This window comes from Denticeps clupeoides, chromosome 2 (genome assembly GCF_900700375.1).
Source record: "Denticeps clupeoides chromosome 2, fDenClu1.1, whole genome shotgun sequence".
Lineage (NCBI taxonomy): Eukaryota > Metazoa > Chordata > Actinopteri > Clupeiformes > Denticipitidae > Denticeps > Denticeps clupeoides.
The window spans coordinates 38,869,097-38,880,902 of NC_041708.1; the positions used below are offsets into that span (position 1 = coordinate 38,869,097).

The window sequence follows — 11,806 nt, forward strand, 5'->3', positions numbered from 1 at the left end:
AACTACAAATTACTGTAGATACGTCTGTAGCGGCGAACCCCAAGGGTCAGTTGTTGGACCATTTTTATTCCTTAAAGACATGCATTTTGTTGACAGTTGCACATGCAGCAAACTTATAGTATTTATCAGACGCCCTTATCCAGATCGACTTACAATCAGTAGTTACAGGGACAGTCCCCCCCTGGAGACACTCAGGGTTAAGTGTCTTGCTCAGTGACACAATGGTAGTAAGTGGGGTTTGAACCTGGGTCTTCCAGAGGCAAGTGTGTTACCCACTAGGCTACTACCACCCCTGATCAACATGGTAAATTCTACTTCCTCGGACTCAACATTCTGCTAAAAGCAGGTGCTGGGCGCAGGAGTTTCCGACCTGTGGTGACCCCAGGACCCCACTATCGCTGCTCCGCCCCTCTCTGCCTGAGGCTGTCGCTGCTTTTGGCTCACTGGTTCTGCGATGCGTGGAATGCATTGTTTGCTCAGAGTTCCTCTGATGTTATTAATTCATGTTTGGTGTGGAACCGACCTGTAAATGCTCCCAGTGGCAGTGGACTGGGTAGAAAATGGGCGGGTCACTTCATACCAGCGAAAGTCTGAGAGCCAGTTGGACGTCTACGTCTGGGCCCGGCTGGGTTCTCCACTCTGTGACCGGGCAGCTTGTCACATCTGGAGTGATTTATCACTCTGACCCTGACAACAGCAACATCAACAACAACATTTATTTCCTATATAGCCCAAAATCACATACAGTATGTCTCAATGGGCTTTGACAGGCCCTACAGTTGACCCCCCCCACACTAGACACTCCTCGGACCCTGGTTGCCTGGCCTTGCTGCGATGTCACTGAGTAATGGGGCGGGGCCTTTTGCGTGTCACGTTAAAGCGCTTGACTGGCTTGGACTTCAGCTGGCAGTTAAAACCGGCCCGAGGAGCGGGCGGGGCACCAGCTCCGCAGGTGTACAGGCCAGTGGTCTGTTCTGCACTGTTTACCCAGCATGCCTCTTCACCTCGGCCCACGGCGCGTTACAATCTTTACTTTGGGCCGCCGTGAGAGGCGCTTTTATTTTGACAGGGGCGCGCAGCAGCGCCACAAACATTCCTGGTGCCAGACGCCGGGCCCTCAGTCAACACGCCGCAAAATGTCGGGCAGGTGTATGGCGCCCATTCAACCCCACCCTGCCTTCGCCCTTTCAGCACCCCCAGCTACAACTACGCCCCCAACATGGACAAGCACTGGATCATGCAGTACACCGGCCGCATGAAGCCCATCCACATGGAGTTCACCAACTTCCTGCACCGCAAGCGGCTGCAGACGCTGCTGTCCGTGGACGACTCGGTCCAGAGGGTGGGTCCCCACGCTTCACGCGTCTTGTCTACATCCAGACGAGAGGACACGCACTCACACGTCTAATTGGTGTGTGCAGATCTATGAAATGCTGGTGGACGCTGGTGAGCTGGACAACACCTACATCATCTACACTGCTGACCACGGCTACCACATCGGCCAGTTCGGGCTGGTGAAGGGGAAGTCCATGCCCTATGACTTTGACATCCGTGTTCCATTTTTTGTGAGGGGACCCAACGTAGAACCTGGAGCTATGTAAGAAGATGGTTTTATTAGAAGTTCGTTATGATGTATGACGCCACGTCACGTTCTGTAATTTCTCTCTCTCGTCCTGGTCAGGAACCCTCATCTGGTTCTCAACATCGATCTTGCTCCTACCATCCTGGACATCGCAGGGCTGGACACTCCACTAGACATGGACGGCAAATCTATTCTGAAGCTTCTAGAGCAGGAGAAGACAGGAAACAGGTCCGAACTTGCCTGTGTGTGTGTGTGTGTGTGTGTGTGTGTGTGTGTTTTATAAAAAATACAAACTGCTTTGTTCTAATTTTCAGATTTAAGCCAAAGAGTAAACCAAAAGTGTGGAGAGACACGTTCCTGGTGGAGAGAGGGTAAGACGTCTCAGGAGACTCCACATTCTGCTAGACTGGCCGCTACCCAGTCACATACGTTTATTTTACCAGCCTTGTTCCGTTTTCATTCTGTCGTATTTATTTTAGAACTTCTGGTACAACTACGCATCTTGATCAGGCACCAGCGGTGTGCGTTGAGTTCAGTACGGGGCGTCCTCAAATCGCGGCGTCTCACAGAAAATTCATCTCACAGTTCTGCCACCAGAGTCACTTACTGGCCCTTCTGTCATTTACCGCGAAGTGGCGGTCATTTACCGCGTTCCCTCTGAGCACCGTGCGGGTGGTGATGAATTGTTTATTCCATTTACAGCATTTACCAGACGCCCTTATACAGAGCGACTTACAGTCAGTAGTTACAGGGACAGTCCCCCCCTGGAGACACTCAGGGTTAAGTGTCCTGCTCAGGGACATGATGGTAGTAAGTGGGATTTGAACCTGGGTCTTCTGGTTCATAGTAAGTAGTTACAGGGACAGTCCCCCCCTGGAGACACTCAGGGTTAAGTGTCCTGCTCAGGGACATGATGGTAGTAAGTGGGATTTGAACCTGGGTCTTCTGGTTCATAGTAAGTAGTTACAGGGACAGTCCCCCCCTGGAGACACTCAGGGTTAAGTGTCCTGCTCAGGGACATGATGGTAGTAAGTGGGGTTTGAACCTGGGTCTTCTGGTTCGTAGGCGGGTGTGTTACCCGCTAGGCTACTACCACCCCTGAGCATTCCGGAGCATGAGGACCTGTGGCGGCGTCGAGAGGATTCACAGACCCTCTTCTGTCCTTCCAGTAAAATCCTACGCAAGAAAGAGGACGGAGGAGGGGGCGGAGCCACGCCGCACAACAACAACAACAACAACCTGCCCAAGTACGAGAAGGTGAAGGAGGCGTGTCAGCAGGCGGAGTTTCAGACCCCCTGCGAGCAGCCGGGACAGGTACGCGCCCGCGGGTGGAGTCACGTTTAACCCCATCGTGCCTGCAGGGTGTAACATTAGCGCGTGCAAAATCTGATGGCGAGCGTGCATCACGCGCAGGAAAGGCCACGCCCCCTCCACTGGGCATGACATCTCATTGGCTTCCTATGTCCCTCTGACAGAAGTGGCACTGCGTGGAGGAGATCACGGGCAAGTGGCGCTTCCAGAAGTGTAAGGGCTCCACGAAGGACGAGTCGAAGAAGCATCTTCGGAACCTGCGGACGCGCAGCTACGACGGCCAGAACCACAACCAGTGCAACTGCAGCGACCGGTCCAACAAGAACCATAAAGCAGAGAGGCGCAGCCAGAGGCCGTTCTCACCGGGCGGCGGCCAGCGTGAGTCCACGGAAGGGTTCTGGAGCGTTGGGCTGCCCTCTAGTGGCGAGGAGCTGTCGTGGTCACCAAACCCTCTTCTCTCTTCCTTCAGGCTACAGGCCACGCTTCGTCCACACCCGCCCCGCCCGCTCGCTGTCCGTCGAGTTCGAGGGCCGGATCTACGACGTGGACCTGCAGGCTGCCGACCAGTCGGCTTTCAAGCTGCACCACGAGCCACCGAGCCACGACTTCGGCCTGGAGTCAGACGACCGGTCCGAGGAGATGCTCGCCGATGACACCAACGCTGTGGGTTTCCCCACCTCCGTCAAGGTCACGCACAAGTAAGACCCAGGAGCTCTGAGGACGTTCTGGAAGTTCTACTGGACTGGACTCAGTAGTCATGAACCGTGGTTCTCTCCTCGCCTTGCAGGTGCTACATCCTCCTGAACGACACGGTTCACTGCGAGAGGGAAATCTACCGGTCTTCCAGAGCCTGGAAAGACCACAAGACCTACATCGACCATGAGGTCAGTGTTCCCCTCAGGACGCCGCAGAACCTCACACAAAAGCCTGTATCTACATTTCTGTATCTCCGCAGATCGAGATGCTCCAGGATAAAATCAAGAATCTGAGGGAGGTCAGAGGTCACCTGAAACAGCGGCGGCCAGATGAGTGCGACTGCAGCAAGAAGAGGTAGAAAAAATAAACCCCGCCCCTCACTCCTGTCAATCTTTTTTTTTTATTTGATGGAATTGAAGTACTGGGCACATACATGGAGAATCATAATTAATGGATTTCCTGCCATAATCAGCATAAATAGCTCCTCCTCCTCGGTGTGTGACAGGGAGGTTCTGCAGGATGTGGACCGTAAGGTGCAGCTCTTCAACGAGATCCGCAGGAAGAAGAAGGAAAGGAAGGTGAAGAAGAGGCAGAGGAAAGGAGACGACTGCAGCCTGCCGGGCCTGACCTGCTTCACCCACAACAACGACCACTGGCAGACCGCGCCCTTCTGGAACCGTACGTCCCCATGGCAACACACACGCCAGCCTGTCAGAATCTCTGCCGCTGGTCTCAGTATTCCTCCTCTCTGCAGTGGGCGGGTTCTGCGCCTGCACCAGTGCCAACAACAACACCTACTGGTGCTTAAGGACCATCAACGAGACCCACAACACGCTGTTCTGTGAGTTCGCCACCGGGTTCCTGGAGTTCTTCGACCTGAACAGTGACCCGTACCAGGTGAGGGCGGCTCTCGCCCGTCCCGCAGCTTCGTGCAGCTGCTGCTGCAGCACCACCAACCTCTCCACCTGTGTGTGTGTTACAGCTGACCAACACGGTGTTCTCGGTGGACCGGGACATCCTGAACCAGCTCCACCAGCAGCTGATGGAGATGCGAAGCTGTCAGGGTCACAGGCAGTGCAACCCCCGGCCCCGAGGCCTGGAAGCAGGTATCTACTGACCTCTGACCTTGTCTGTGCCACCGTCAGGCTGAAAAGGAGAGTAGAACCTGCCAGAGTGTAACCCAGTAAAATCAGTACGAACAGCTGGCATGTTGCACTTTCCATTTCTACATGGTGCTGCATGCTGCATGGGACGGGGGACTCGAGTAACTCCAATTTCACCGGTTCTCCTCAACTCCTGTAGAACCAGGACCATCAAACAGTTTACTTCCACAGGGGAAATGTTCCAGTGAACAGTTAACGTGTTTCTTTTCCCAACAAGGCATGGTGAACAGACGGCCAAATGCCACGCCCTCTTTCACGGGAACTCCATACACTTCATTCACTGTTTCACATATAAAGGAAGGTCATGCACTATAGAACAGTCAGTATGCATGCATTCCCCTCCCTGCTCTAGAACACGTCATACACTCTAGTACACTCAGTACAGTACTCTGTACTGCTAATACACTGTAGAACATTTCATACACGGCCCACTCCATACAATTTATACAGCACATGTACTCTAGTACACTCAGTACAGTACTCTGTACTGCTAATACACTGTAGAACATTTCATACACGGCCCACTCCATACAATTTATACAGCACATATACTCTAGTACACGCTAGTACACTCAGTACAGTACTCTGTACTGCTAATACACTGTAGAACATTTCATACACGGCCCACTCCATACAATTTATACAGCACATGTACTCTAGTACACGCTAGTACACTCAGTACAGTACTCTGTACTGCTAATACACTGTAGAACATTTCATACACGGCCCACTCCATACAATTTATACAGCACATATACTCTAGTACACGCTAGTACACTCAGTACAGTACTCTGTACTGCTAATACACTGTAGAACATTTCATACACGGCCCACTCCATACAATTTATACAGCACATGTACTCTAGTACACGCTAGTACACTCAGTACAGTACTCTGTACTGCTAATACACTGTAGAACATTTCATACACGGCCCACTCCATACAATTTATACAGCACATATACTCTAGTACACGCTAGTACACTCAGTACAGTACTCTGTACTGCTAATACTCTGTAGAACATTTCATACACGGTCCACTCCATACAATTTATACAGCACATATACTCTAGTACACGCTAGTACACTCAGTACAGTACTCTGTACTGCTAATACACTGTAGAACATTTCATACACGGCGCACTCCATACAATTTATACAGCACATATACTCTAGTACACGCTAGTACACTCAGTACAGTACTCTGTACTGCTAATACACTATAGAACATTTCATACACGGCCCACTCCATACAATTTATAGAGCACATATACTCTAGTACACTCAGTACAGTACTCTGTACTGCTAATACTCTGTAGAACATTTCATACACGGTCCACTCCATACAATTTATACAGCACATATACTCTAGTACACGCTAGTACACTCAGTACAGTACTCTGTACTGCTAATACACTGTAGAACATTTCATACACGGTCCACTCCATACAATTTATACAGCACATGTACTCTAGTACACGCTAGTACACTCAGTACAGTACTCTGTACTGCTAATACACTGTAGAACATTTCATACACGGCCCACTCCATACAATTTATACAGCACATGTACTCTAGTACACGCTAGTACACTCCGTACAGTACTCTGTACTGCTAATACACTGTAGAACATTTCATACACGGCCCACTCCATACAATTTATACAGAACATATACTCTAGTACACGCTAGTATACTCAGTACAGTACTCTGTACTGCTAATACACTGTAGAACATTTCATACACGGCCCACTCCATACAATTTATACAGCACATGTACTCTAGTACACGCTAGTACACTCAGTACAGTACTCTGTACTGCTAATACACTGTGGAACATTTCATACACGCCCCACTCCATACAATTTATACAGCACATGTACTCTAGTACACGCTAGTACACTCAGTACACTTCAGGTGCAGCTCAGGAAGTAGAATGTTATTGTTCTACGCCTAGCTGGTCGGCTGCTCTCAGTTTTTTATTAAATCTCCTGATAGAACCATCTTTCCCTCCCAGGAAGATAGAACCCGCCTCCTCCTTGGCCCCTCCACTGCTGTTCAGCTGTGTGTGTGTGTGTAGTGTGTGTTTGTGTGTGTGTGGGTGTGCGCGCGTTTTTCATGTATTAACCCCTCGTTGCTCTTCTTTCCCTGATCAGGCAGTAAAGATGGAGGCGGCTATGATCCACACAGGTACCACACCCTCCTTCTTCTCCACATAACTGCATGAGCTGCGCATTTCCACTAATATCCCATCATGCATCAGGGTCTGATTGTGTGTGTGCATGCGGAGTTGTGCTAACACCTCCACCTGTCCACTGCAGGATTTATGTTGATGAAGGAGGCCATGGTCACATGATCTGTGACATTATTGTGTGCAGTTCCATCTGATGTTCTTTTGTCTTCATGGTCACAATTTCTCATTTTTCCATCCAATTGTCAATAATTGAAATCTGCAGCAGCAAAACATATCATCTGATTAATCTCTTTCTCTAGAACCTGGGTCCAAAACATCTCTTACTCCAGATGCTTGTCCCAGAACATCTTTTCCTCCACTCCAGATCCTTGTCCCAGAACATCTTTTCCTCCACTCCAGATCCTTGTCCCAGAACATCTCTTCCTCCACTCCAGATCCTGGTTCAAAAACATTCCTTACTCCACTCCAGAACATCATCCCAAATCACCTCTTACTCCATATCCTGTTCTCAGAACATCTCTTACTCCACTTCAGAACATGGTCCCAAAACATCTGTCATGCCACTCCAGATCCTGGTCCAAAAGCATTCCTTACTCCACTCCAGAACATCATCCCAAATCACCTCTTACTCCATATCCTGTTCTCAGAACATCTCTTACTCCACTTCAGAACATGGTCCCAAAACATCTGTCATGCCACTCCAGATCCTGGTCCAAAAGCATTCCTTACTCCACTCCAGAACCCCGTCCCAAAATATATCTTACTTCACTTTAGAACATGGTCCCAAAACATCTCATGCTACTCCAGATCCTGGTCCCAGAACATTTCTTTCCTTAGCTCCAAAACATGGTCCCAAAACATCTCTTCCTCCACTCCAGAACATGGTCCCAAAACATTTCTTTCCTTAGCTCCAAAACATGGTCCCAAAACATCTCTCTTTCCACTCCAGATCCTGGTTTAAAATATCCATTTGACCTCTAGATCTGACGTCTTCTAACCTGCAGATCTGAGCCACTGGTGATTGGCTCATGCCTGAGCATTTTAATCCACTGCCATGATGCAGTGTGCTTCTGACCTGGCCATGTTTATGGAGAACGTCAGTGGCGCTGGGTGAAGCAGCTGAATGGATGGGGGCTCACAGCTGAGGAGGCGGAGTCTCTGAGTTGGGGTGTCTGCAGCTTCTTACCCGACGTGATTCTCCACCTGTCCTGTCCTGTCTGGTGCTCTCTTGGTTCCAGGTTGTGGGTCATCAGGAGAGAACCGCCATCTGCTTGTGGCTTTAGAACGTAGAGCCTGGCGGTGTTGTTGCCGCGGCGTTGCGAACTCCGTGCTGTGATTGACTCCGGCTGGGCGTGGCTGCATGTGTTCTTGCTTCATTTTACTCTGTTTTGTTGGCTCCTGTAATGACCTCATTTCCGTCTGGTCTCCAGCGCTCAGCCAGGATGGGACGGACGGAGAGGATAAGCTGCCCAACTGGACGGAGGAGGTGGGCGTGGACGCCAGTCGCAGCTACACCCTCAGCCTGGACAACTGGACTCACTTTCAGAAGGATGTAGATAACATGTTTACACTGCTGAGCATTATAAACAAACCTAATCGGACCAATCAGCTCACAGCCCCGGCGGAGTGGGGCTCCGGCTCGGGGGCGGGGCTTATCGAGGAGGCCAGCGGCGCCGGGGCGGGGCACAGCGCGGCCACGTGGAGCACCGTCGCTCCGCCTCCTCCCAGTCAAACGCTCCGCCCTCCGGAGGGGACGAGCCGGCCCTCCAACGACCTCCCTGAGGGCGGCCAGTGGGCGGAGCCTCCCCGCGGAGGTACGTGGGTGCAACAGCTGGAGGACGAGCTGCTGGGCGACCGCGTCAGCGGAACCGGCCCCACCGAACTGGAGACGCGCCACGAGCAGGTGCTGCGGTCGCCCGACGGCCAGGACGAGGACGACCCGTTCCGGGCTCAGGGGTACCTCCCCACTCGGGCCGGCGGGCTGCAGGACCCTGAGGGCAGCGCCGCCGGCCCTCCGCCCTCCTGACAGAACTCGCTTTTATAAGACCATCATCTAGACCTTTCTAGATCATCAAACAGGCCAAACGTTCTCGAGTTAGTTCTTTACACGTCACACCCTCGCACGTCTCCCACTCACACGCGGTTTTATCGGTGTTCCACGTCTCCCACAGGCTGCAGGTTCCAGGTTCTCCATGCTGTTCCCCCCCGGGCCCACCACACTACACAACTGGAATCACAGAAACACCAACAGAAAAGTGGCTTCTGGAAAGCTGTGAAGCTCTTAATAAAGAAAGATTTTTTTTAATAAAGAGTGTCTCGTTTTGCTTACTGTGCAAATGTCAGCTCTGCACGTCCGATATTCTGATCCACACGACTAGAAAGCGGCAGTATTTACAGGTACGCACTTATTAAGACATGTCTGTCTTTTCAACGTTTGTCCCTGTTGTAGTAAGATGCAGAGACGCCAAACAGAAAAGGACCATTCATCTGTGAGCAACTTTTTATTAAACTTAAAAATATGCCTGAAACCAAAACTTTGCCCTCTTATCAAATTCAGTTTTTTTTTTTTCATAGACATGCAGTCTTACTAAATGGAAATTGTGGTGCAGCGGTGGCCTAGCGGTTATGGAAGTGGCCCGTAATCAGAGGGTTGCCAACTGCTCACCAAGGGTGACGGTTAAATACAGAGGACACGTTTCACCGTGTCACCGTGTGCTGCGCTGCAGTGAAGGGTGGTAGTAGCCTAGTGGGTAACACACTCGCCTATGAACCAGAAGACCCGGGTTCGAATCCCACTTACTACCATTGTGTCCCTGAGCAAGACACTTAACCCTAAATTGCTCCAGGGAGACTGTCCCTGTAACTACTGATTGTAAGTCGCTCTGGATAAGGGCGTCTGATAAATGCTGTAAATGTAAATGTAAATGTCTCACAATGACTTCACCTTCACTTGTTTGCTTTCCAGGTTTTGTGTTTATGAAATATATTAATGTACAATACAGGCCAAAATTCTGGACACACCTTCTCATTCAAGGTGTGTTCTTTATCTTCATGACCATTTACGTTGGTAGATTCTCACTGAAGGCATCAAAACACCGCGGGGCAGTGGTGGTCTAGCGGTTAAGGAAGCGGCCCCGTAATCAGAAGGTTGCAGGTTTGAATCCCGATCTGCCAAGGTGCCGCTGAGGTGCCGCTGAGCAAAGCACCGTCCCCACACACTGCTCCCCGGGCGCCTGTCATGGCCGCCCACTGCTCACTCAGGGTGATGGTTAAATGCAGAGGACACATTTCACTGTGTGCACCGTGTTCTGTGCTGCTGTGTATCACAAGTGACAATCAGTTCACTTTAAAAAAACAAAACAAAAAAAAAACTATGAATGAACACATGTGGAGTTATGTACTTAACAAAAAAAGGTGAAATAAGTGAAAACATGTTTTATATTCTAGTTTCTTTGCTCTGATTCCTGCTTTGCACACTCTTGGCATTCTCTCGATGAGCTTCAAGAGGTCGTCACCTGAAATGCTTCTCCAACAGTCTTGAAGGAGTTCCCAGAGGTGTTTAGCACTTGTTGGTCCAGCTCACCCCAAACCATCTGGATTGAGGCCAGGTCTCCACATAACTGCACGTGTGTTCATTCATAGTTTTGATACCTTCAGTGAGAATCTACCAACGTAAATGGTCATGAAGATAAAGAAAACACATTGAATGAGAAGGCGTGTCAAAACGTCTGGCCTGTATTGTACATCAGTGAGGTTGAGGTTGAAGTTTATTGTCATATGTACAAAGTACAGCGTACAGGGCACAATGAAATTCTTACTTGAAAACCTCTCCCACGTAGACAGAACATAGAACATGATACAAAGAAGACATAGAAGACAAAGTGCAGCAGCAATAAATAATAAGTCACAGAAGGGTGAATATATATAAGTTGCATATGAAGGTGATTGTGCGTAATTTAAGTGCAGTGCATATTATGTGTTGTATAGCCTGATGGCACTGGGGTAGAAACTGTTCCTGAATCGTGATGTGCGTGTGTGAATTGTCCCGAGTCTCTTGCCTGATGGCAGGAAAGTAAAAAGTGACAGTGCAGGGTGGCTGGGGTCCTTCAGGATGCTCCAGGTTCTCCTGAGACAGCGCGTGGTGTAAATGTCCGTTATTGCTGGGAGTGGTGTGCCTGTGGTCCTCTGGGCTGTTTTCACCACCCTCTGCAGCTTTCTTGTCCTGAGCAGTACAACTGCCGTACCAGGACGCGATACTGCCCGTGAGGATGGACTCCACAGCGCACCTGTAGAAGCTGGTGAGGACAGAGGTGGATACCCCAGCCTTCTTTAGGCGTCTGAGGAAGTGGAGTCGTTGGTGGGCTTTTTTGGTGACCGCTGCTGTGTGTTCTGAGGACTTGAGGTCGGAACTGAGGGTGACCCCAAGGAGCCTGAAGCTGCTGACCCTCTCCACAGCACCTCCTCCGATGTAGATGGGTAGATGAGCTGTATCCTGCCTCCTAAAATCCAAAACCATCTCCTTGGTTTTGCTGACGTTAAGAGAGAGGTGGTTCTCCTGACACCACTCTGCCAAGAGTCTCACCTCCTCTCTGTAGGCCGTCTCGTCGTTGTTGCTGATCAGGCCTACAACGGTGGTATCATCAGCAAACTTGATGGTGTTGGAGCTGTGTCTGGACACACAGTCGTGTGTGAACAGGGAGTACAGCATTGGGCTCAGAACACTTCCCTGCGGCGTGCCAGTGTTGAGGATCATTGTGGTGGAGGTGTTTTTGCCGATCCTCACATGCTGCGGTCTGTTGGTGAGAAAGTCCAGAACCCAGTTGCACAGAGTAGAACTGAGTCCCAGCGCCCACAGCTTCTGG

At 50.3% G+C, this 11,806-nt stretch overlaps 1 protein-coding gene across 2 annotated transcripts in view; it reads left to right on the forward strand.

Moving 5' to 3' along the window:
* Nucleotides 1-9,247, forward strand: part of sulf1 (sulfatase 1) — a 19,155-nt gene extending 9,908 nt beyond the window's left edge. Inside the window, exons 6-19 of one of the 2 annotated variants that reach the window (XM_028969859.1) lie at nt 1,192-1,342; nt 1,422-1,597; nt 1,682-1,810; nt 1,897-1,953; nt 2,752-2,896; nt 3,058-3,271; nt 3,363-3,591; nt 3,681-3,777; nt 3,849-3,943; nt 4,095-4,267; nt 4,344-4,486; nt 4,572-4,695; nt 6,907-6,940; nt 8,375-8,549. In XM_028969859.1, the coding sequence (XP_028825692.1) occupies nt 1,192-1,342; nt 1,422-1,597; nt 1,682-1,810; nt 1,897-1,953; nt 2,752-2,896; nt 3,058-3,271; nt 3,363-3,591; nt 3,681-3,777; nt 3,849-3,943; nt 4,095-4,267; nt 4,344-4,486; nt 4,572-4,695; nt 6,907-6,940; nt 8,375-8,408 (1,801 nt within the window). In that variant the 3' untranslated portion in view covers nt 8,409-8,549. Of the gene's footprint in view, nt 1-1,191; nt 1,343-1,421; nt 1,598-1,681; nt 1,811-1,896; nt 1,954-2,751; nt 2,897-3,057; nt 3,272-3,362; nt 3,592-3,680; nt 3,778-3,848; nt 3,944-4,094; nt 4,268-4,343; nt 4,487-4,571; nt 4,696-6,906; nt 6,941-8,374 lie in introns of both variants that reach the window. The other variant, XM_028969858.1, reaches the window with a different exon arrangement.
* The last annotated feature ends 2,559 nt before the right edge of the window (nt 9,248-11,806 follow it).